The following is a 23040-nucleotide window of genomic DNA, read 5'->3' as shown; positions in this document are numbered from 1 at the left end:
CCTGCCCCCCTGGCTGTCCACAGGCAAGCCACCTGTACTGGCTCCTGCTCAAAGATTTGGGGCATCCATGCTGGGGTCTGAATGCCAGGGCACCTGTGTTTGGCCTCTGAGATATAGTGTGTGGGAATCAGAGTCAGGCTCTGTGGGGCTGGGCCCAAGTCTGCAGGAATGGGGGTCACTGGCTGGTTATGCAGTAGCCAGGGCTGGGCTCTATGGGGCTGTACCTGAACACAAGGGTATGGGGGGTCCCTAGCTGGGTGTGTGGGAGCCAGGGTCAGGCTCTATAGGGCTGTGCCTGAGTGCAAGGGTTCTCCTGGGCTTAGTGTCAGGTGTGCATGTACATCATGGGGTGCTTTGTGATGGGATGTGGTAGTATGGCCCAGGGACTTGAGTGCCCAGGTCCCAGAGCTTGTTCAGGGGGCACCTCACTTCCCCCCTGCTGCCTGTCTGTGGATGACACATGACCAGAGGCTGGAGACAGGGCTGTGGGGAAGGTCTGTGCTAGCTTGGCTCAGGGGAAACGCAGGGAAAAGGCCCACTGGGCACTCGGCTGGAGCAGTGGAGCACAGGCCAAGTGCTAGCATGCCTCCCTGCAAAGGCAGGATTATGGGGGGCCATTAAAGAGGCTGGGATTTTGGAGGACAATGATCTAACTTTAACAGATTCCTATCAATTCAAGTTAACAATTAATCAAACTTTGGTAACAGATCCCTATCAATTCCAGAAGTTTGATCCATCAGTTTAACCTACATTGATTATATTTGAGTGCACATTGAACCAGATCTGTTTTAGACCAAGGTTCACCATTCCTAGACTGATCAATATGCACCAACCTTTTGTACAGTTATGAGTTTAAACCAGTTTACATGCAATGTCTACCTGGCTTAAGGGTCTAACTGTAAGACCGTGTTTGCAACCTGGATGTTGCTGTGGGCTGCTAGTTTCCACCCCTGTCTCCTAACCAGCCTGCTTCCAGATGCCTGGCCCATTTGCAGGGTCCACAACAGAGGAGTTTGCTGTAGAGGGGATGGGTGGCATAGCTCAGATCCATGACACTGATTTACTTGTATGGATTGGAACTCTGCAAGCTGGATCTGGCCTTGTTAGGTTGCTGACCCCTGCCTTATTTTCTTTTACTGCAACTTCTATACTTCAGATGTCAATGTTTTCTCTTTTGTATGGTTCCCTTATTCTCAACATACGTTTTGCTTCTTTCTTTTTCTATCTCATTCAGCTTGATTTTTAAGGTAAAGTATTATCTTTTTTTGGACCAACCTGTATAGTTGGGCAAAATAGGAGACACGCTTTCAGTATTGAATTGACCTTCATAGCAGCTGCAACAACAACTCAGCATGACAGAAACCTTATAATAAATTAATCAAAAAGAGACAAGATTTGTACTGTATTTTGTATTTTGCTTAGTGCAGTATCTGTTGCAAAGTAATAACAAGGAAAAATAGGAAATACTGGACCATTTTTAAAAAGCCCTTTGCATGCAGGCCGTGTTGTACATTATAATTTTTAACTAAAGAAACTAGCCTGGGCCTCAAGGAATATTGGTACAAAGATTTTACCTGGGTTTTCAAATTTTGGCTTTTGGTTTAGACCTGATGTTTTGTCTAACACACAGAATATATGATTCCATAGTTATGCAGGTCTTCTCTGCCTGTACTGCTTACAGTCTTAGAGTTCAACACCCAGAAGATGTTTAAAAATGATGTGTAAAAGTAAAAATAAAAGCATGAGAAATGGGTATGTGTGAATGAGCTTGCTTCACAAATTAATGCTTATGTTCTAGTTGAATAGGTTTGAAAGACCAAACTAAGGTCTGTGGGATGCTTAGTTTGGTAATTCAAGAATTTCATTCTTTTACTTAGGTACAGAAAGTCTCTCCTTGCATGTCTTTATAAATATCTTGAAACTTGTGAAGCAAGGATAGCTTTGGGGAGGGAACAAAGACAACCTCTTGTGGAAGTTAAGGAAGTAGTATGCATTTTCATATACACCTATACTATTTCACTAAAAGATATACGTCTTTTTTCCCAGACATCGCAGCTACAAAAACAATCTCAGCCCATGTTTACTAAACTTTGCAAAGGACTCAAAGAAAAAGTACAAGAAGCAAGGATTCTTTTTATACCTTTTATTGGACCAGCTGTATAGCTGGGAGAGCTGTTGGACATGATTTCAGGCATTAGGTGTCCTTCCTCAGAGCCGGGAGGTACTTGATTCAGCGATTCATTAAAAGATACCACAAAAAACCTTGCCTCCCACATTTCCCAGACCTTCACAGCTACAACATCCGAACCCCACTCAAAGAAAAAGGTTTTTTTCAACTTTTTAAAAAGGCATTATTAAAAATAATTTGTCATTTTGATTTATTATTGTTTTTGTAACACCAAAATCTACAAGTGTTTTGCAAATCCTTACAACACTATTGCTGGAGAGCTAAGTTATTTTCTTCATTTCATTGAATGGGGACTGAGACAGAGAGAGTTAAAGTTAAAATACCTTAATGCCACTCTTGGCAGATCTGACAAAGGGAAGATAAAAAGAGGAAGATTCTGACTTTGAGTTCTCCATTTTATGACAAGAAAGATCTTGCTGTCTTACGCAAAGAATGCTTACACAATGTTATTGCAATTTCATTCAATTTCCCATATTTCTATTCCCATCAATAAACTGGTTAAATTATTGCTTGGCACATAAGTGTATAAAAATAAGAAAAACACAAAAACAAAATCTAAAAACAAAATTTATGTTTAAAGTAAAAATAAGTTGGGGAAAAAAAACTCTATGCAAGTCAATGGTATTGTAAAATGGAAAGATATAGCATAATACTATGGCTCCCTCTTTTGGATAGCTCATCTCTCATATTTAATAGTAAGAAAACCTAGCTGAGTCTGAACAGCAAAAGTTGTTCTGAAATCCTATATAACACTGGTGATAAACAGAGTCAATAAAAATGTGTTTTTATAAGTTTATTGTAAAATATAAGCATATTGCCCACACAGAATCTGATTATTATATAAAAATAGAAATATTTTTGCTACTTAGTAGTGTGAATAGATTTTACATGTAATGTTTGAAAATATTCATGTATTTAGAAAAAACCTTAAAATGTAAAAGATTACCATGGACAGCTCCTTATTATAGAAATGAGGTCAGTATGGTATTTCAAAATATGAGTGTCAAATTTGTATAATGCACAGAATATAAATGGGAAAAGTATTTTAAATGGACTTACCTTCCCAAGCAATGGCCATTAAGGGAGGCAATTTTTCCTCCACAGCTATTATTTAGTCTCTTGAAAGAATGTGAATTCAACTATTGAATCTTGTCTGCCTGTTTCCTTATAAGTTTTTATATAATGTGACCTGGTCCAATCCCATTGTAAAACAACCATTACCCTGGAACATTTTGGATCAGGCTCTTGAAGAACTGCAAAAATACTCATTACTGTAAAATAAATGGTCATTTGTGGAGGGTGGGGGGATTGGATTGGAACTAAATAGAACTTTTTTCAGGGAAAAGAAAAGAAAAGAAAAGAAAAGAAAAGAAAAGATGTGATTCTATTCAGAATTTTTTTCAGCAAGCTTTAATGCCAATTAATATACTACCTTTACTTCCTTACATAACTTTTCCATTCCTGGTTTCTAATGAACTTTATATGTGTGCATGCACATACAAATAGATGCCATACTATTCAGCATGTAGAACACTTTGTTTTGTGCCCTATCTTATCCACATAAGACCATATCACTTGTCCACTGAAAATGTTGAAGTCACATTTTTAGATAGCTTGATAGAACTATATCAATTACCTTCACATTGCTACTTCATGGTGTACAAATCGATTATATCATGGCATTGCTCCCTTGATTTCCCTAGATTTAAACTCACTAAAGGAAAGGCCTCACAAGATGTTAGGTAATAATATCCCAATAAAGAACTCCAATATTATTTATTAAAATATGTATTATAAAATGTAATGTTATACACTATGGTGGTCAAGCATAGATTAAGCCAACAGACCAAGTTATGTTCCTTTCCTTTCCTTTCTAGCTGCCCTATGTAGATCATCCAACTCTGTTAAGTCCTCAGCTAGGGACAGTCCATTTCAGGACAGTTTAGCTCCCCTTAGGGACATTCACAATAAAAGCATTTTATTACATTCACCTTTTATTACTTTCCTGAATGCATCATCATCTTTCTACTGGAAGTGGAGTGTGTCAATGTGGGATATTGGAGATACATCATTGTGTGAATGCTCTACATTAGGACTGTCCAACTGGCAGTCCATGAACAGTTAAATGATGACCCCAGGGCTCCCCTTGGCTGCTGCTTCTCTTATTACTCTGGCTGCTAGGTCTACAGATTCAACCTCCCTTTTCTGGCTTTTGCGCCCTGCCTCAGAGAGTGGGGCAGGGCAAAGTAGCAAGGGTGAAGGCTCAGTGCAAGTTGCAATGCCAGGGGGGACTGCAGCCAAGGAGGTATGTGTGTGGGGGTGGTCTGCCCATATGTGAGGTGCAGCAGTAGGGTGGTGGGATGACCACTTACCTATACACATGGTGCAGTGATCCTAGATGACCTTGCAACATGGGTTGGGGCAGGGAGTGGGGGAGAGCCATGGCCCCTGCTGGTTCAGCCCCTGCAGTGTGTGACCCCCAGCTGCTAAGAAGTTGGGCAGCCCTGTTGTACATTACTGGTAGATCATCCTTATAGTGATCCTGTCTGGCTGAGATAAGATAGTTTTAGGTCTCAGTTGGCATGCCTAAATGTGCATTTACACTGGCTTAAATGTACTGCTCAGTAAATCACTGCACTGTAAGCAGGAATAGGTCAGTGTCCACATGTGCAGGTGGTAAAATGTATCAATGCTGTGTATGAACTGACTTGGGACTAAAGTCAGTCCACACAGTGTCACTGCTCAGTAAGGCATCTACATGTGTTTTACTGTGCAATAAATAATCAAGGATAAATTTGATACAGGTATCATGATCAGGCATGATGCAGGTATCAAATTTACACTCAAGCAGACATAAGTCACCATATTTACTGCACAGTACAGGCGTGTAGACACACAGCTGTACCGTGCAGTAATATTAGTTACTGAACAGTAACTGTGCATAAGGAGAGGTGCCCTTTTATTCTCATTTGGATAAAGCCAAGCAGAGTTTCACTGTGTTAGAGAATAGGACCCTATGTGTTTTCCAATATGATGCATACAATCTCAGATTTTCAGTGAGCATTTGTTCCCATCCCTCTCTGTGGGAAAATACCCAAATATGGTTTAAGCTGATCATTTCCTTTGTCTTTTACTCTGTTTAACTGTGAAGGACAGTAGGACACCAGAGAAATCTTGAGTAACACCATTATGTTAGAGAAGGTACTCTGGATTCATACTGATGAATCTCATCAAAAGCTGCATGATAGTAATGGAGATTGGAAATTGCTCTGGGAATTTATATTGAAACAGAACATTTCACCTTCAGTTCATCAGTTCTAATCTGCCCCAGGATTTTTGTGATCAAAATTCATTACCAGCTGTCATCTGAGGGCCATTTGGTGGCCTAGGTGAAATGAGGCAGGACTCACAGTTCAGTTGCTCGTGAGTAAGCATCCAAATCATAAAAAGATATCAGCACAGTTTGTATCAGTAATAACTGCAGTTTCAATAGAGACACCAAAGCTTCTACAGACATGAAACTAACATATCTTCTACCCTAGAGTTAAACCCAGTTGCCTACAGTTACCCTGGTTAGATTTTTGTAAGGTCCCCTATCTTGTGAGTCTTTGATGCACCTCATTGAAACCTTGTACAAGTTCTCCCAGTTAGTGGAGGTTAAAAATCAGAATTTACTTTCTAATATATTTTATAGAAAATATAAACAAAAGAAAATAAATACAATTTTGAATAAAATGTATTCATTTTGGAAACATATTCCTTGACATAAAATATTTAAAGTAATCGAAAATGATTCATTTAAAAAATGTCAAATAAAATTGAGTACAGGAGTTCAAACTCTGACCTTCAAGCCAGGGTCCTCAGAGTTTCTAGACTCTCACCATGGAGCCAGAAGTACAGTTCAAGGGCTACCAGAAAGTGTAACATCTAGAATCCATAATTCTGAAGTAGTGGGAATGATGGGACTGCCCTCAAGCCAGTAATGTATGGATCCCAGGAGTTCTGGCAGCTGGCCAGAGAAATCAAGCAGGTTTCTCCTCCTCTCCCCTCCCAATCCCCTTCCTTCACTTCGTCAAAGGTTCATTGAAATGTATACGTTCCAATGAAAAGTTTAAACTTTGAAAAAATGGTATATCCTCTCAAAACGTGCCATGCTTCCTTGAGAAATTCTTTGACAAACTCTTTTACCAACGCTATGTCTTTGGATAAACAGAGAATTTCTTGTTCAGCGATCTCAATTTGACGCATTTAGGATAAATTAACATAAAACAAACACATATGTGTGAACTTGTACAGTTGATTATAAAAGCTGGCAACAACAAATATAAAAACAAGCTTTACCATGAATGTGAAACACTGTCCATATTAAAACCATTTGTGATCAGGGTTTGATGCTGTACTGTAATTTTCTTTTATTAACTAGTGCAAGTGATAGTTATAGGCATTGTATTGCAAGTTTTCATTTTAAAAAACTTATTTTCCAAGTACAGAAAACATAAAACTGATGTGTTCTCAAAACAATGATTCTGAAGAAGATATAACTCATATTAGAATATGGAACACAGTTTTTGTCATAAAGATTCACCTAGATATAATGGTACATCAATATTTTAATATCACATTTGTATTTTGCAGTGCTCACACTATAGCTAACAAGTGGTAATCAGTGTTACTTTTTTAATGAAAATACAGAACCTGCATGCAGAACAGATGAGGTAACACAGGGTACAGATAGCTTTAGGTCACATGTGTGCTACCTCTATTCTTAGGTGTGCCAAGGGGCAATTCAGCTGCAGGCAAAGTTTAGAACAACTCCAGAGCTGTTCTAAGGTCTGCTAATTTATAATGGTCTCTCAGGCTATTTCATTGCTGTTCCCTAGTAATGCCAGTTATTAAAGAAGTATAGGCTACATACAGGTATGAGTTTTCTACTGGGAGAATCACCACTCTCTACAAGCATAAAAACATTCACTCAATTTCTCCTAGAGGAAACATGATTCTCAGAGAGAAATATCTTCCAGGGGTCAACCTGGAAAATCTCCCTTATGAGAAAAACTCTCTCATGAGAGTGAACCTTTACATGGTCCCCTCCTAGGTCAGACCAGGAGGGGAGGAGAGAAGCACGTGCTGCTCCCTGCCTCATTCCCAAAACATGGACTGCTCTGTTTGTGGAACAGGGTGGGGCCTTTCCTCCATTGTTCCCCTCCCATCTTGATCAGGGAGGGAAGGGGAACAGCAGCATTGTCAGCCTCTTTCCCAAACTGGGGACTGCTAATTGGGTGGTGTGGGCTGCAATGGCAGCACAGGTCCTAGGCTTGGGAAGCTCCCCACAAGCCCAGTACTAGCGCTGCTGGCTTTGAAATAGCTACCCCTGCTGCCCATCTGGGCATCAAGGGGTGGGAACTACAAAGCCTACAGGGGTGGGAAGCTGGCTCGAAGAGAATCTCCCAAGCTTGCTTCCCCATGCCCCTGGATGCATGTTGCTGACCCTGCTGGCCAGCTGGGTGGGGTGGTGATGTTTTAACAGCTGGCAGGTTCTAGCTTGAATGTGGTGTGTAGGGGAAAGCTGTGCACTTGCAGGCAGCTGGAAGGACCTTTTAAAGGCTGTAGGACTGGAAACCAGGGCAAGGAGAGTTCTTCCTACCATGGCTCCTTCCTCTGTGGGCTTTAAATGCCATGGGATGATTTAAAAGCTGAGGATCTGAGAACCAGGGTCAGGGAGGCTCTCCCAATGGCCACTTCCGTGGCTTTAAATAACCCCATGTGTAGCCCATCTGGGCTGCACAGCCAGTGATATAAAAGCCAGGGGGGCTGTCTCTTGACAGCCGGCCCCCATCTGTGGTAGGAAAGAAGACAGGCTGTCAAGCAATGGACTCCATTAAGGGCATGGGTGGATCAAGGAGGAGCCTTTTAGTAACCCATGGCTGGAAAGCTCACCTATATAGCTCTCCAGCCAAGGATCTGTAATGCATGTATGCTCCTCCCAAGCTATTTTTTTTTACTGGTAGAAATTAACATCTGTCTGTGGCCACAGATAGGGAAAAGTAGAGCCAGTTTCAATCAATCAGTCTCATGGAGTGAGAAAATCTGCAAGTGTCACATGAAGGTAGTTTTGTAGCATTTGTATCAGCAGAGTAGGTAAGATATTAAAAAATAAGGCAGTCTGGACCACACACATAAAATATTGAAAGAAAGAGCAAGTGAGAGAGAGAAGTTTGGTGACACAGTGTTACCACTAGAGCTGGTAAAGTACAGGTAATGATTTAACAATGTTGCCATAGGTGATACTCATCTGTTTCCTATAGAGATACTGATCAGAACAGACAGATCTGGAAAATAGTGCTCTTTACCTCCACCTGCTTCTCTGTTTTGTATATGGCACAAAGAAGGTTATGCTGTTTATGAAGCATAAAAATGTTTTAAATAATGCAAGGTATCAATATCAACATGCAGACTACCAGCTTATGAGTGATAGAACTTGTCATGTTAAATAAGAGAGACATTTCTAAAAGGAAAGCAACAAGGCAGGTGGAGGGTACTCTATCTTTGATTAGAACAGTTATGTTTCCTCTTGGGTCTTAAGACTATCCTGTAAACACTGTCTATGTGTTGCATTCGTAAGTAAGATATGGTATAGAAAAATGAAGCTGCCTAATTATAGGATAAGAATAGAATGAGTTCCCTGTGGAGCAGAATTGACACCAAAAGATCAAAGAAGGAAGTTCAAAAGGCCTTGCTTAAGGGGTTTATACATACAATCTTTCTTTTTTCCCCTCATGTTGATGAAAAGCAGACCCTGTAACAAAGAATATTAATGGGAGCATAGGGCCTTTTAATTTTGTTTTATTTTAGTGTAAAAATTAGGACTTCTTTTTCCTTATTCAGTGAGCTGTTGCCATAAGAAAATATGTTTTAAAGGGCTCTTTTTAACTCAGCTGAAGCCCATCTCTCATAGGTCATAGATTTATGCATTGTGTCAGTTAATGTTCTAGGCTTCATTCACTAACTCTGGTTCAGAGTGGGATAAAATTGTCCTTCCCACAGGAAGAGCAGGTATTTTCACTGCCACTGGAGGGCCTTGGGGACAGCTGCTTGATACCACAGCTCTAACACCACCAAAGCCTTTTCCAGTGGGCATGAATCAACATACCTTCCTATCCATACGTAGGACTGCAATGACTCACCGGAAACTGCTGGTAGATCAGGGATTGTAGATACCTTACACTGGTACCCACTCCAACCAGGAACACTTTCCACTGCCAAAGGCCTGTAATCTGGGATACGCGGAAAGCACCCATCACATTCCATGACTGAATCTGGTCTAACCTTTCTGATTCATGCATCAAAGTGACTTGCAGCATTTTTACATGAAATGCAAACTTGCTAACTTCAGTTAGATGCTTGTTGTAATTAGCATATGCACCACAGAGTTATTTGTCAGTAGTTGTTTCAATTGGTTAATACCTTCCAAAACTTTGGGTGGGGGGGGTTGTTTTTTTTAATGGTGCTGATTCATTAATACAGATAATAAAGCCTGCATGAGTGTTCTAGGCATAAATTATTCTCTTGAGTTGCATTCTGGCAAGGTTTTCAAATAGCCCAGTTCCCACAAAAGTGGCCAGGTTTTCAACACAGGTCAGCTCCCACTTTGGTACCCATGTAGGTGGTCAGTTATATAAAATGTCTCAGTTACATGGGATGTCTGAATGATCTAGCCAAGTGCATTGTGCTAGGAGCTGTTGGGTGCTGAGCATTTATTTTCTTAATTTTTGGCTCCTGTTTATCTAAATTGGAACTGACTTCTTCCTAAAACTTGGCCCCTGTTGCAGATGCTGAGCACTTGAAAATCTAGTCCTTGTCTGTTTGGAAACTTTTGTCAGGTAATTCTGCTCTGGCTGAAGTGTATGGCAATATTCCTTTTAGACATAACACTGATCTTTTTCTACTCGCCATCTCTTAAGACCCACTATTAAACCTGTTTAAACTCTAGTTTTGTTCCTACACTCCCAAAGCTTTCTGCTGCTGTCCTAACAGCTAGCTGATAGCTACTAAGTGGCTTAGTGCACACTCTCTCTTTGGCTACTATCCTGAGGAATAGCATGGTAAAAATGCACCCTGGGCAGCCCTCTTTCAGCCCACCCAGAGAGCAGAGTTGGGCAGAGTGAAAAGGCATTCTGAAAGTTGTAGTTCTTTAGCCTGGCAATGGAGTTTGCTGGTGCCAGAAATGAAACTTTTACCCCCTTTTTTTTTTGCCACTGAACTGTGTCCAGAGTGTAACCCCCGCTTCCAGAATGCAGTGGTAAAAAATGGGAGTTAGCTCTCTCCCCGCAGCTGCAGCTCTGCAAAACTACAGTTTCCAGAATTAATGCCTTCCAATATTGCCTGAGCCAGCAATGTGTGTCAGAGGCAGAAAGCGAGGCAGGCACTGGCAGGCAGGCAGGCAGTGAGCCAAGGAAGTCAGGTAGCCTTAAGATGAGGCTCACCCCTATCCCTGGCCTTTTTCCCCTCCATCATGTGTCCTGCTCTCCCACCCCACATTATGCAATTGATATTTTCTCTCTCTTTTTTTTTTTTTTTTTACCTTTGAAGTTTTTTCAGCCTTTTCCTACATCTTCTAGATTAGGGGAGAAAGAGGAAAAGATGTATACTTACCTGAAACCAGGAAGGGAAATGGATCTTGATGTTTTAAAGTCATACTGATCTAGAAAGAAATTCTGCAACCCATACTTACATTATTAGTTTCACTAAACAGAGCACCCATATGTCTACATTGCATGTATGACTGTAGCATGTGTAACCGGATCAAAATTAGCTTTAGTTTAGCTGGCTCAGGTGTCATAGGAGCAATGCCATGAGAACACAGACTTCAACCCCAAAATATGTGAACCACAAAATAAGTGCCTAGGATCCTTCACAGATAACATTGATTGCACTGAAGGCTGTGTTTATACAGCTTCACTTCCATCTGTACCAAACTAGGTAGATTAAAGCTACCTTGGGTGTGTTTAGATAGACTGCAGTGGCATTTCTGTGACTGCAGTATAGACTTGAGTATAGAGGAAGCACTCATGTGAATATGGACTGCAGAATAAGGCCCAAGAGGCAACATATCTTCTGTATACGTGTCTCTCAGTTTTATAGATTGTTTGGACCTTTAAAAAAATGTCAATTCTTTCATTTTTACTTAAAGACTTAGGGAATATCTAGAATGCTGCTGAAGATCAACACATACAATTTTTAGCTAGTTGAAATATAAAAGTATGTTATGTATTTCTTTTGGAATGGAACTTTATTTCACTATTAAATGAAACAAACTGCTCTACATGCTGCATTGTAGAGTTGCCCAAGGTTAGACTAGAATCATATCATGCTTGTGAGTGACTGTGCAGCACTAATTAAAAACATTACCATGGCAATTGCTATAGTAGCATTTAAATTGGCATCACTGCTGACAAATCTTTGCCATTGATCCCAGCAGGGCTTAATTCAGTGTATACCTCAAGAATCTAAATAGAATGTTTTATATTCAAAGGGCTTTAAAAGATACATTTTTCTCCACTTGTTAATATGTTAAGGGTAACTCCGTCTTTCATAGGAAGGTAATTCATTTACCTGCAACTCTTAGAATCTGATATCAGATTTCCTGCAAGGAGAGATTATAATGATTTCAGGTTACCTCCACAGATCCCTCAAACAGTAAAACAAATTCATTTTCTGCTATTTGGAATCATTAGGTATCACTGATTTGCAGCACTGAGAAAGGATGCAGGTAGTCCACAAACTTTGGAATTAAAATGTCTAGAGCTGAGGAGCTGGTTACAGTGCAGAAGTCTTCTAACCAGATGCAACTAAGGAGAGAAAGTGTGTAAAAAAAAAAAAGAAAAAAGAATAACAAAACAACAGGTGGGTTGAGTAGAAAGGGGAAGGAGCAGGGGCAAAGTGAGATAGATTGCTTAGATGCTGTAAAATACTGTCTGATCCAAAATATTTCATAAATTGCCTATAAACAAGACCCTTCTCTACAGGATCACATTTCTGCTTCTTGCCCTTCTTATTAAAAGTCAAGTGAGAGTTTACTATTATATTCAGTAGGGTCAGGACTGATGCCATCATAACAAATTTATATCTGCAGAAACCTTTCACAATTACAACATAAATCATGCACAGTAGAAGGTTTAGATCCATGTTTCTTTAGTTCCAAAAAAGAAGCCTGTACCAATCAAGATGAAAGAGATCTCTACTTTTTACAGCAATGGGAAATCCTACAGCCACCCAGTGAACCAATCACTAGAGGGCGGCGTCACACTGAAAGCCGCTTTGCCACTATGTAAAACTCTGTTTTAACAGGAATAAAACATGAACTCTTTTGCTCTTCTGTGAAAGGATTAGTGTTTTCTCAGAAACCGATCCCCATGGCAGACCAACATAGATGTGTAGGGAATATGTGTAGTTCTCTTAGTCTGCTTCCTTCTGTGTTCTGCTGACTACAATTTTCTGCTGTTTTCAGCATGCATGCTAACTAGTTGTCTAAGACATTTCCATTGGTTTATTTTCTAATATACTGCCCTGCCTTGGGGGTGAAGTACAGTGGTTGATACCCATCTTATAGTGTTTCTCTCAGCACAAAATTAGGGGGAGAATCATAGAGAGGAGGGATTTGTTTTTTTAAGCAAGAAGAGATAGGGAAGAGTTAATGACATATTATAAGACACTGGTAAAATGCCAGCTGTAGTCTGTATACAGTTCTTGTCATCCACATTCAAATCAATTCAAACTGGAACAGGTACAAAGAAAAGCTAATAGGATCATCAGGAGACTTGAGAATTACAAACAGGGATTAAAATGTGGCTAATTTAGACAAGCAAAACAAAAGGATAGAATGGACATGATTGCTTTCTATAAACATATCAGGAGGTAACCACTGGGAAAGGAAGACAGTAATTTAAGGTGAAGGACAATGTAGGCACATGATCATGTGGGCATAATTTGGTTAGTAGTAAATTTAGCCAAGAAATTAAAAGCACTCAGACACATGAGATTTGAAACCAGCAATGGGAGTCGTTACCGAGAGGGGCTGTTGGGGAACAACCCAATTTTATGATGTAGCATGATCAGTTTATGAACAAGACTTAATGACACCTCAAAAATTTCCTGAGACAACAGAAGACTAGACTTGATGACCTAGTAACTTGCACTTTATGTCCTAGGTTGCTAAATATTTTAATTAAAAACAAGAAGGGTTTAAATTTATGTTCTCAGTAGAGAGCTTTGAGGTTAACAATACCTAAAAATTAAAAAAATAGATGAATTTGTCACTTGGAATAAAAGACAGTGTTCTGATTGGCGTTCACTGAGTTTAAATAACAAGGCAATGCTCTATCCTTTCAATAACACATTCTTGACTTAGGAACTTGGTAATTTACTGGCATTAAATTAGCCACGAGAGGGTTACCTTATGGTCTTTGCAATGCAAAAAGAACATATTGAACATTATAAGAGGGGAAACAAGATATCAAGAATACCTACAGAACCACAAGAGAAAATGTTCTCTAATTTATGCCCAAATCTATGTACATGCATGATTTTATGCAAATTAGTGTTGATTTACTGTGTGCTTTGATTCTTCAATTAAAAAAGTGAGGAAAATACAATTTTTCCTGCATTATAACTATAATTTTCTGCATAAACTAGATGCCTTCACAAATGTTTTCTTTTTGTTTTTAAACATGATGCTAGAGATTGCTAAACATTCCAGGACTCCACTTCTTCCCTCAGATAAAAGTCTGCTTAAAGTCAGTAAAAGCATTAAAGCTTTTATCTTGCTTGAGGATCATGTAGCTGAAGATCCCTGAGTCTGTGCAGATTTTCAGCATAATCATGACTCTCCAGAGATGCAGGGGCCTGTATTGGCTGGCCTTGGTGCAAAATGGGATGTCCAGAGCAGAGTTGTTTATATTGTTTGTCAACAGAAAGTTGGATTTTCCACTAGACATGTTTTTCTTTTTTCCTTTTTTGTTACAAAAAAAAAATCTTATTTCTACTACTGAAAAACAAAACCAAACAATTATTGCTGACTTCCACTCCACCCCCCACTCCCCAGAAAAAGCAGACTGAAAATTGCTTCTATAGTGCTTTGTCAGTGCTGTCATTTTGTTGCTTAATATCCAGCCATCCCATTCTCTTCTATGGGGCTGGGATCCTCAGTCTGTACCTCAGTTTATGCAGTGACAATTCAACAAGAGGTGGTTCATAGCATACCAGGGAAGTTCTTATGCAGCTTAGAAGCTCAGCCTGGAGGGTGAGGGAGGGCAGGGACACAAAGCAACTAAGGGCATAGGCAGAAATTACATTTGTTGTATGGTCATCTCCTTGAAACCACTCTACAGCTGTGCCCTGACAGAAGTGCACTTTAAAAGTGCCAGGTTTTGTGAAAAATTAACTCTCATTACATGAAGTTTCAAATGAAAGCACTCTGAAGTTTAGAGCCTTCATTAACTTCTGTCTGATCACAGCTGGGCTGATGCAGCCCAGTTTTGTCCTTGGTACTGTCTGCATGATGGGAGGGGAGGAAAGGAAGGAGAGGGAGCCTAGATGGGTTCTCTAAGCCTGTACCAGAATGGACACAGATGTATTGGAGCCCCCCCATCCCCCACCCCAAGGCAGGAGGCTCGATTCCACCTGCCCCCTATCTTGCACAGGCTGGGTAAACCCAGCCCAAGCTCCCTCCTCTCCCCTCCCTTCTTCCCCCTCCCATCATGCAGACAACACAGGAGCTGGTGGGGGGAGGGGCTAGGGGAGAGAAGTGCAGACCCATAGTTCTTCATGTGGATTAGCTCCAGAGTGGAAATAAATCACCCACCCTCCCAGTCCAACAGAGAATGTCTGTTGGGTCAGAAGGGTTGGTCTAACTCATGGTTCTTTCTGTGAAGTGCCATGAGTTAGCCCAGGGAGCTGCACATCTGTCAGTGCCCTAAATATTACTTCCCACTCTGTTGTGCTGGTTTGACAGGTAGTTAATTTTTCAGCCAAAGTTTTTTTGTTTTTATTTTTTCAATGAATGTTGACATTTATAAGAAAAGTTTTTTCATTGTCTATTTTTTCTCTCTGCAGCTAAAAATAGCCATACTCTGATTAACAGCAGTCCAAATGCAGATTCCCTATTGATTCCAATGAGATTTTTCTGGAAAGAGCTCTTTTAGTACAGGTACAGGAAGTATAAGTCAACCCAGTCCAGAGGGGCCATGGAAGGTATCTTCCATCACTAAGGCCCTCTCAAACAAATCCCTCCTATGTCACAGAATCTTCCTTGGCTTAAGAATGGATGAGTACATTATACAAGCAAGGCATTTGTACACCATACAAGCAATTTGGAAGGAAAGTATACAGGAAACATGTAATCATGTACAGCACAACATTTAGTTTCACTTGAACATCTGTACACAAGGTGGTGAGAGGAAGAATGGTACCACAGTAGTGAGAGAATTGCTTGAGAGAAAATATATTGAAAATTCTCTTGATGTGTAGGTTCTCACATGATAACAGGATCACACTAGAAGCTAGGAGCTAGCTCTTTGCTTTAGAATTGCACTAAATGTAGCAATAAAATTATTTTGGTCCATTTAACTTTTAAGATGTAGAAATATATTACCTGATCAAATCATGGTTGTGAATCCATTAATGTATATGATGGAGGAGGGAGAAACAGACGAGGGCAAGGATTTGAAGAGACTGTGACTGTGTATACACATTCAGATATTTCTCCTAGTTTTATTTTCTAGTAGAAAACTTGCCCAGAGCTGCATGTACAGATGTTCAAATGTTGAGGCCCTGAAAAATAGGGAGCTCGCAGTGCTGGCAATGTACAGCCAGAGGCAGTGGAAGAGGAGGCTGTACACACATCTCAGCATGCTCTGCAGGCTCCCTTAGTCTGCCTGGAGATAGATGGCAGAAGTCCTGATTGGCTGATTTAGACTTCCCATTGTCAGTCTTTTTCTCCCTGCAGCAAATGGTGGAATTGTGAAAGTGAATGTGTTGTTTCCTCCTGGAACAGCAGAGTCCAGCAAAGGACAGACTGTCTCCCTGGGGATTTGGGGTGCTGGAGGACTATGTTCTCTTCTGAGAGAAATCAAAGTCACACAAACTCTCTCTTGAGTGGTTTAACCCTAATTGTTCCCAGGTTATTTTTCTCCTGGACCAACTATTTTTACTCTAGGAAAAAAAAAGCCTGAATATCTGTACACTCATGATTTCTCTTTGAATAACTCTCCCAGGAGGCCTGTATTAAAATTATAATTTATTTATAGGCATAAATGTCCTGAAATCCAGTAGTTGTACAAATAAGATGATTGAAGCACAACTGTGGTAAAATATATTTTTAAGTATCCAAAGAAGATTACTGCTACTCACCCATAAACTTTTGACTATTTCACAGGTCCTTTAAAAGTGGAATACAACACTTAAAAACATTTACTGTGGTGAAATAGGAGAGAAGTTCAACATAGCAGCCTCTTTGCTGAAGCTGCAAACAATGAGGACTTACTACTGCTTGGCATTTTTGATCTGGAGTTGTATGCTTCATGTGGTGCAGTTGACACCATCCCCCAAAAGGACTAACAAATATTTGCATCCTGAAAGGATAATGGGGCTGTCACAGGATGCTGGGAAAACACTGCACCGCACTAAACGTGGCTGGATGTGGAATCAGTTTTTCTTGCTGGAGGAGTACACAGGTCCAGATACCCAGTATGTGGGCAAGGTAAGCTTTGTATTTAAAAGGTGCTTAAGAGATGATGAACAATTGTTTCTTCCCAGCTTTGCACAGTCCTCCTGATTTGATTTTTTTTTTTTATATTTGAGGGGATGTTATTTTCAAATCACCACTAAAATGGTGATTCCTCTAATGTATTGTAGATGTGCTTTTTTTTCTTTGTTTTTTTCTGGGGGAAAACAGAGAAGAAGATGGAGTACTGTACTGACTACAAAAGGGAATATTTCCAATTAAACACTACTCATTCTTGGTTAACCAACACATGAGTTTCATCACAGAATCAGTTGCAATCAGTTTTTCATTGTTAAGATACACATTAAATAAGGAAACGAAAAAGGTTATGTTTCAGTTACTTTATTTCTGTGGTATTAATAAGACTACAGAGATCCTCTCGTGTAAAATTCCACTTAATAATTAAAATTATGTCTTTATACAAGATTAAGCCAGGACGAGATGTTTTTAAAAATAAAAAAAAGCATGTGCATGCCAGTCCTTTATCCTTTCTCCAGCAAAGAAACTCATACCCAGACAATCTGGGAAAGGTAGCTCCTTGAATTGTACGAGTCCTCTTCCTTACATCATATGTAACAACAATATCTCTGATTCCAGCTCTCTATCTGTGACTCTTTATTTAGCTTCCTACCTTTCCTCTACATCTTCATCAAGGAATATCACATTTCTAGCATTTGCTGCATTGCATCATCTTTCCTGTAGGGGATTCAGCCCTGCACTGGAGCATTCCCATGCCCCAGCCAGCCCCTCTGCAGCAAATTGAGTTAGGTTGGAGCAGCCCCAGGCTGGTAGACTGACCACCACCCCCTGCACCTCTTGCCAGCCCAGGCTACTCCCACTTAGCTCAACATGCTATGGTCCTGGGCACACATTCAAATGTGGTGCCCAGGGGCAATAAACTCTGGTGTGCACCAGAGTTTATTATCGCTTCATGCTAATTACACATGTAGATGCGCTCACTATGGCATAAAATTCAGTTTGAGGTACCTTAAAATAGTGAGCAATATTTCAAATAAGAAATAACACAGGGGACACAGTATTTTAAATAAATTTAGATTCATAATATATGCATGGCCACAAAAATAATTTTGTCTTTGCAAAAATGAGAATCTTTACCTTAGAAAAACTTTAAGAAGGCCATTAAGCAGGAAACATTTGAGTTGATTTTAAAGTCAGTTGTACCAGCATGGCTCCAAAGTAACATGAATGATTTTGATAGATGTATAAGAATGGACACCTGGAATAATGAATTCCAGACTCTGTATCTCTCTGCATCTCCTTGCTTCCACCACTGAAAATTTGTGTGAGGAAAGTGGCAATTATTGAATCTGTAAACAGATGGTAAGCACACCAGGCCATGCGCTGCATTCCAAAAAAGCAACATTGGACCAATAGCATCACCCTCCAAATGATTTTATTAGTCAGAATATGTTACATTTTTTCATGACATGACTCTATGCAAAATGGTTGTGTCTGTTCTCAGTTCAAATGCTGTAAACAGGAGCAATTCAACTTCAGGCAGCAGTGGTATAATAAATATTTTGAGAAAGCAAGAGCTGGCCTAAAATAACACTAACAGGAAAATGAACTAAGTATTTTAGTTTTCCCCTAAAAACAACTCTTAGGCGCCTCTCATAACTGATATTGCTCTGTCTCAGGTTTAGTATTCTCTCCCTCAAACTGATGGTAATTAGCAAATTGGGTTATATGTGAAGAGAGAGCACTTTAATTCCTACCCATAGGGAGTAGCTAGTAGCAAGAATTCCCATATAGCCCCTCTTTAATATGGACAGATGCAAGCAAAAAGAGTAGATTAGAACAGAATAATGACATTACACTAGAAAGAAAATAAAATGAATTAAGAAACAACAATTTTAAATATATTTGCTAGAGAATCAGACAGCCATCTAAAAAGAGTAGTCATGTTTCTCTCTTGAGGGCTCAATTTGCAGCAAGTTCCACATATTTTGCCTACAGTATGACTATTTGTTATTAGGAATGGGCTAGTTATTAATTACTTGTCTGTCAGTGTGTGTATTAAATTTGTCCTTTGACTCAATATTAAACATCACACACAACAGAGAATTATTGCTTTCATGTTGCTTACAAATTTTACCTGCGTTTTACCTGTACAAATCATTTTTTTACAATTTAGCAATAATAAAATGGTGATACAGTACCATTTTCTAATATATTATATTCCACTTCAATTTACACAATAAATTACAGTGTACAGATATACATGTTTACTCTAAAGTAAATTGACTTTATGCCATGGAAAACACACACACCACAAATTTACATTGGTATAAATCACTTCAAGGTAAAATTATCTGGTTCTAAGTAGTGATGATGGACGAGTATTTATAATTTTTGGGACCTTTTCTGTGGGGTCCATCCTGCCAGCCCTCCTAACCAATGTGCATATAAGGCCCCTGGGTGAGATTACAAAGAAATTTGGAGTGAGGCACCATCATCTGACCTAGGTCCTGCAGTTTCAGTCCGTCCTCAGGGCATGACTGCAGTTGGGGGTTGGATGAAGGTGAACAAACTGAAAGCAAATCCAGACAAGTCAAAGGTAATGGTAGTGTACAGAACATTTGACTTGGTGGGGATTGGGACACCTATCATTGCTGAGGCTCAGCCTCCCCCTCCTCCTGTCACTCATGCTTGCCGGTTTGGAGTGCTCCTGAATGTTCAGGTGGCCCGAGTGGCTAGAAGTACATTTCACAAACTTTATCTGACGAAAACGTTGCAACCTTTCAGAATCAAATCTGGCCACCACTATCTGTGCCTTTGTAATGTCAAGACTAAACTACTGCCATGGGGTCTATGTGAGGTTGCCCTTGAAGATGATTAGAAACTGCAGCTGGTGCAGAACATGGAAGCACACCTTCTGAGGGGAGTAGGTTGCCAGGAGCACTTAACTCCAGAGTCTATACTAGCCCCCAGTAGCTTTCTGAGCAAAGTTCAAGGTGCTAGTTTTCACCTTCAAGTTCTGAAGCAGGACTGACCCCTGAGGGAAGCTGTGGCACCCCCTGCTAGCCATGCTAATCCTACTGCACTCCAGCTCCTCAGTGTACTCACTTCTCAGCTACCACACCTTCATGTATGTGTTGTGGGATGCTTTCCCTAAGTTCTGGAGTGATCCTAACAGTGCCTACCTGACTTTTAGACAGACTCTTGGTCCTAGTTGGGTCTTTAGACCCCCAGGGTGCCTATACACATGTAGAGAGGTTGCTCTGATGAGCATCAGAGCAGGCTCGATTAATCAAGTCTACTGGAGCGTGGTAATTATTGCGCTCTAGCAGACTCCAGCGTCATGTGTATCAGTGTCCCCATGCTGGAAAATGGTGGCAGAGGTGCTTTAACTAAAGTTAAAGCTTGAGCTTTAGTTAAAGTGCCCCTGCTACCATTTTTCAGTGTGGGGATGCTGATACACATGATGTTCTCGGTGCTTTAATTAGAGTGGCTCTTAGAGTCCTGGTGCTTATTTCAGGCAGCCACCCTGGGAGAGCTAGTCCTGTGTCCATAACCTTACTATGAAGCAGAGTAAAAATAGGTAAATTCCTTCATAACAAGATTCCTTTGATGACTGAGATTCTTCAGGGTACCTGGGTCAGTTGGAGTTTCTTGTGACCTTTGTCTAATAGTAATGGCATGGTCAGGAGAAGGGGGGAAAATTTGTGTGAGGAAAGTGGCAATTATTGAATCTGTAAACAGATGGTAAGCACACCAGGCCATGCGCTGCATTCCAAAAAAGCAACATTGGACCAATAGCATCACCCTCCAAATGATTTTATTAGTCAGAATATGTTACATTTTTTCATGACATGACTCTATGCAAAATGGTTGTGTCTGTTCTCAGTTCAAATGCTGTAAACAGGAGCAATTCAACTTCAGGCAGCAGTGGTATAATAAATATTTTGAGAAAGCAAGAGCTGGCCTAAAATAACACTAACAGGAAAATGAACTAAGTATTTTAGTTTTCCCCTAAAAACAACTCTTAGGCGCCTCTCATAACTGATATTGCTCTGTCTCAGGTTTAGTATTCTCTCCCTCAAACTGATGGTAATTAGCAAATTGGGTTATATGTGAAGAGAGAGCACTTTAATTCCTACCCATAGGGAGTAGCTAGTAGCAAGAATTCCCATATAGCCCCTCTTTAATATGGACAGATGCAAGCAAAAAGAGTAGATTAGAACAGAATAATGACATTACACTAGAAAGAAAATAAAATGAATTAAGAAACAACAATTTTAAATATATTTGCTAGAGAATCAGACAGCCATCTAAAAAGAGTAGTCATGTTTCTCTCTTGAGGGCTCAATTTGCAGCAAGTTCCACATATTTTGCCTACAGTATGACTATTTGTTATTAGGAATGGGCTAGTTATTAATTACTTGTCTGTCAGTGTGTGTATTAAATTTGTCCTTTGACTCAATATTAAACATCACACACAACAGAGAATTATTGCTTTCATGTTGCTTACAAATTTTACCTGCGTTTTACCTGTACAAATCATTTTTTTACAATTTAGCAATAATAAAATGGTGATACAGTACCATTTTCTAATATATTATATTCCACTTCAATTTACACAATAAATTACAGTGTACAGATATACATGTTTACTCTAAAGTAAATTGACTTTATGCCATGGAAAACACACACACCACAAATTTACATTGGTATAAATCACTTCAAGGTAAAATTATCTGGTTCTAAGTAGTGATGATGGACGAGTATTTATAATTTTTGGGACCTTTTCTGTGGGGTCCATCCTGCCAGCCCTCCTAACCAATGTGCATATAAGGCCCCTGGGTGAGATTACAAAGAAATTTGGAGTGAGGCACCATCATCTGACCTAGGTCCTGCAGTTTCAGTCCGTCCTCAGGGCATGACTGCAGTTGGGGGTTGGATGAAGGTGAACAAACTGAAAGCAAATCCAGACAAGTCAAAGGTAATGGTAGTGTACAGAACATTTGACTTGGTGGGGATTGGGACACCTATCATTGCTGAGGCTCAGCCTCCCCCTCCTCCTGTCACTCATGCTTGCCAGTTTGGAGTGCTCCTGAATGTTCAGGTGGCCCGAGTGGCTAGAAGTACATTTCACAAACTTTATCTGACGAAAACGTTGCAACCTTTCAGAATCAAATCTGGCCACCACTATCTGTGCCTTTGTAATGTCAAGACTAAACTACTGCCATGGGGTCTATGTGAGGTTGCCCTTGAAGATGATTAGAAACTGCAGCTGGTGCAGAACATGGAAGCACACCTTCTGAGGGGAGTAGGTTGCCAGGAGCACTTAACTCCAGAGTCTATACTAGCCCCCAGTAGCTTTCTGAGCAAAGTTCAAGGTGCTAGTTTTCACCTTCAAGTTCTGAAGCAGGACTGACCCCTGAGGGAAGCTGTGGCACCCCCTGCTAGCCATGCTAATCCTACTGCACTCCAGCTCCTCAGTGTACTCACTTCTCAGCTACCACACCTTCATGTATGTGTTGTGGGATGCTTTCCCTAAGTTCTGGAGTGATCCTAACAGTGCCTACCTGACTTTTAGACAGACTCTTGGTCCTAGTTGGGTCTTTAGACCCCCAGGGTGCCTATACACATGTAGAGAGGTTGCTCTGATGAGCATCAGAGCAGGCTCGATTAATCAAGTCTACTGGAGCGTGGTAATTATTGCGCTCTAGCAGACTCCAGCGTCATGTGTATCAGTGTCCCCATGCTGGAAAATGGTGGCAGAGGTGCTTTAACTAAAGTTAAAGCTTGAGCTTTAGTTAAAGTGCCCCTGCTACCATTTTTCAGTGTGGGGATGCTGATACACATGATGTTCTCGGTGCTTTAATTAGAGTGGCTCTTAGAGTCCTGGTGCTTATTTCAGGCAGCCACCCTGGGAGAGCTAGTCCTGTGTCCATAACCTTACTATGAAGCAGAGTAAAAATAGGTAAATTCCTTCATAACAAGATTCCTTTGATGACTGAGATTCTTCAGGGTACCTGGGTCAGTTGGAGTTTCTTGTGACCTTTGTCTAATAGTAATGGCATGGTCAGGAGAAGGGGGGGGGGGGGGG

General features: G+C 40.3%; 1 protein-coding gene across 3 annotated transcripts in view; it reads left to right on the top strand.

The window, feature by feature from the left end:
* The first annotated feature begins 16715 nt into the window (after positions 1-16715).
* The window catches only part of CDH9 (cadherin 9), a 97341-nt gene continuing 91016 nt past the window's right edge, over positions 16716-23040 (top strand). For all 3 annotated transcript variants that reach the window (XM_025194458.1, XM_025194457.1, XM_006037977.1), the window contains exon 1: positions 16716-16943. In XM_025194458.1, the coding sequence (XP_025050243.1) occupies positions 16716-16943 (228 nt within the window). The remainder of the gene's footprint in view (positions 16944-23040) is intronic.

Source organism: Alligator sinensis, unplaced genomic scaffold, assembly GCF_000455745.1.
Source record: "Alligator sinensis unplaced genomic scaffold, ASM45574v1 scaffold828_2, whole genome shotgun sequence".
In the NCBI taxonomy this organism is placed as follows: Eukaryota; Metazoa; Chordata; order Crocodylia; family Alligatoridae; genus Alligator; species Alligator sinensis.
This window is presented reverse-complemented; position numbering and strand designations above follow the sequence as displayed.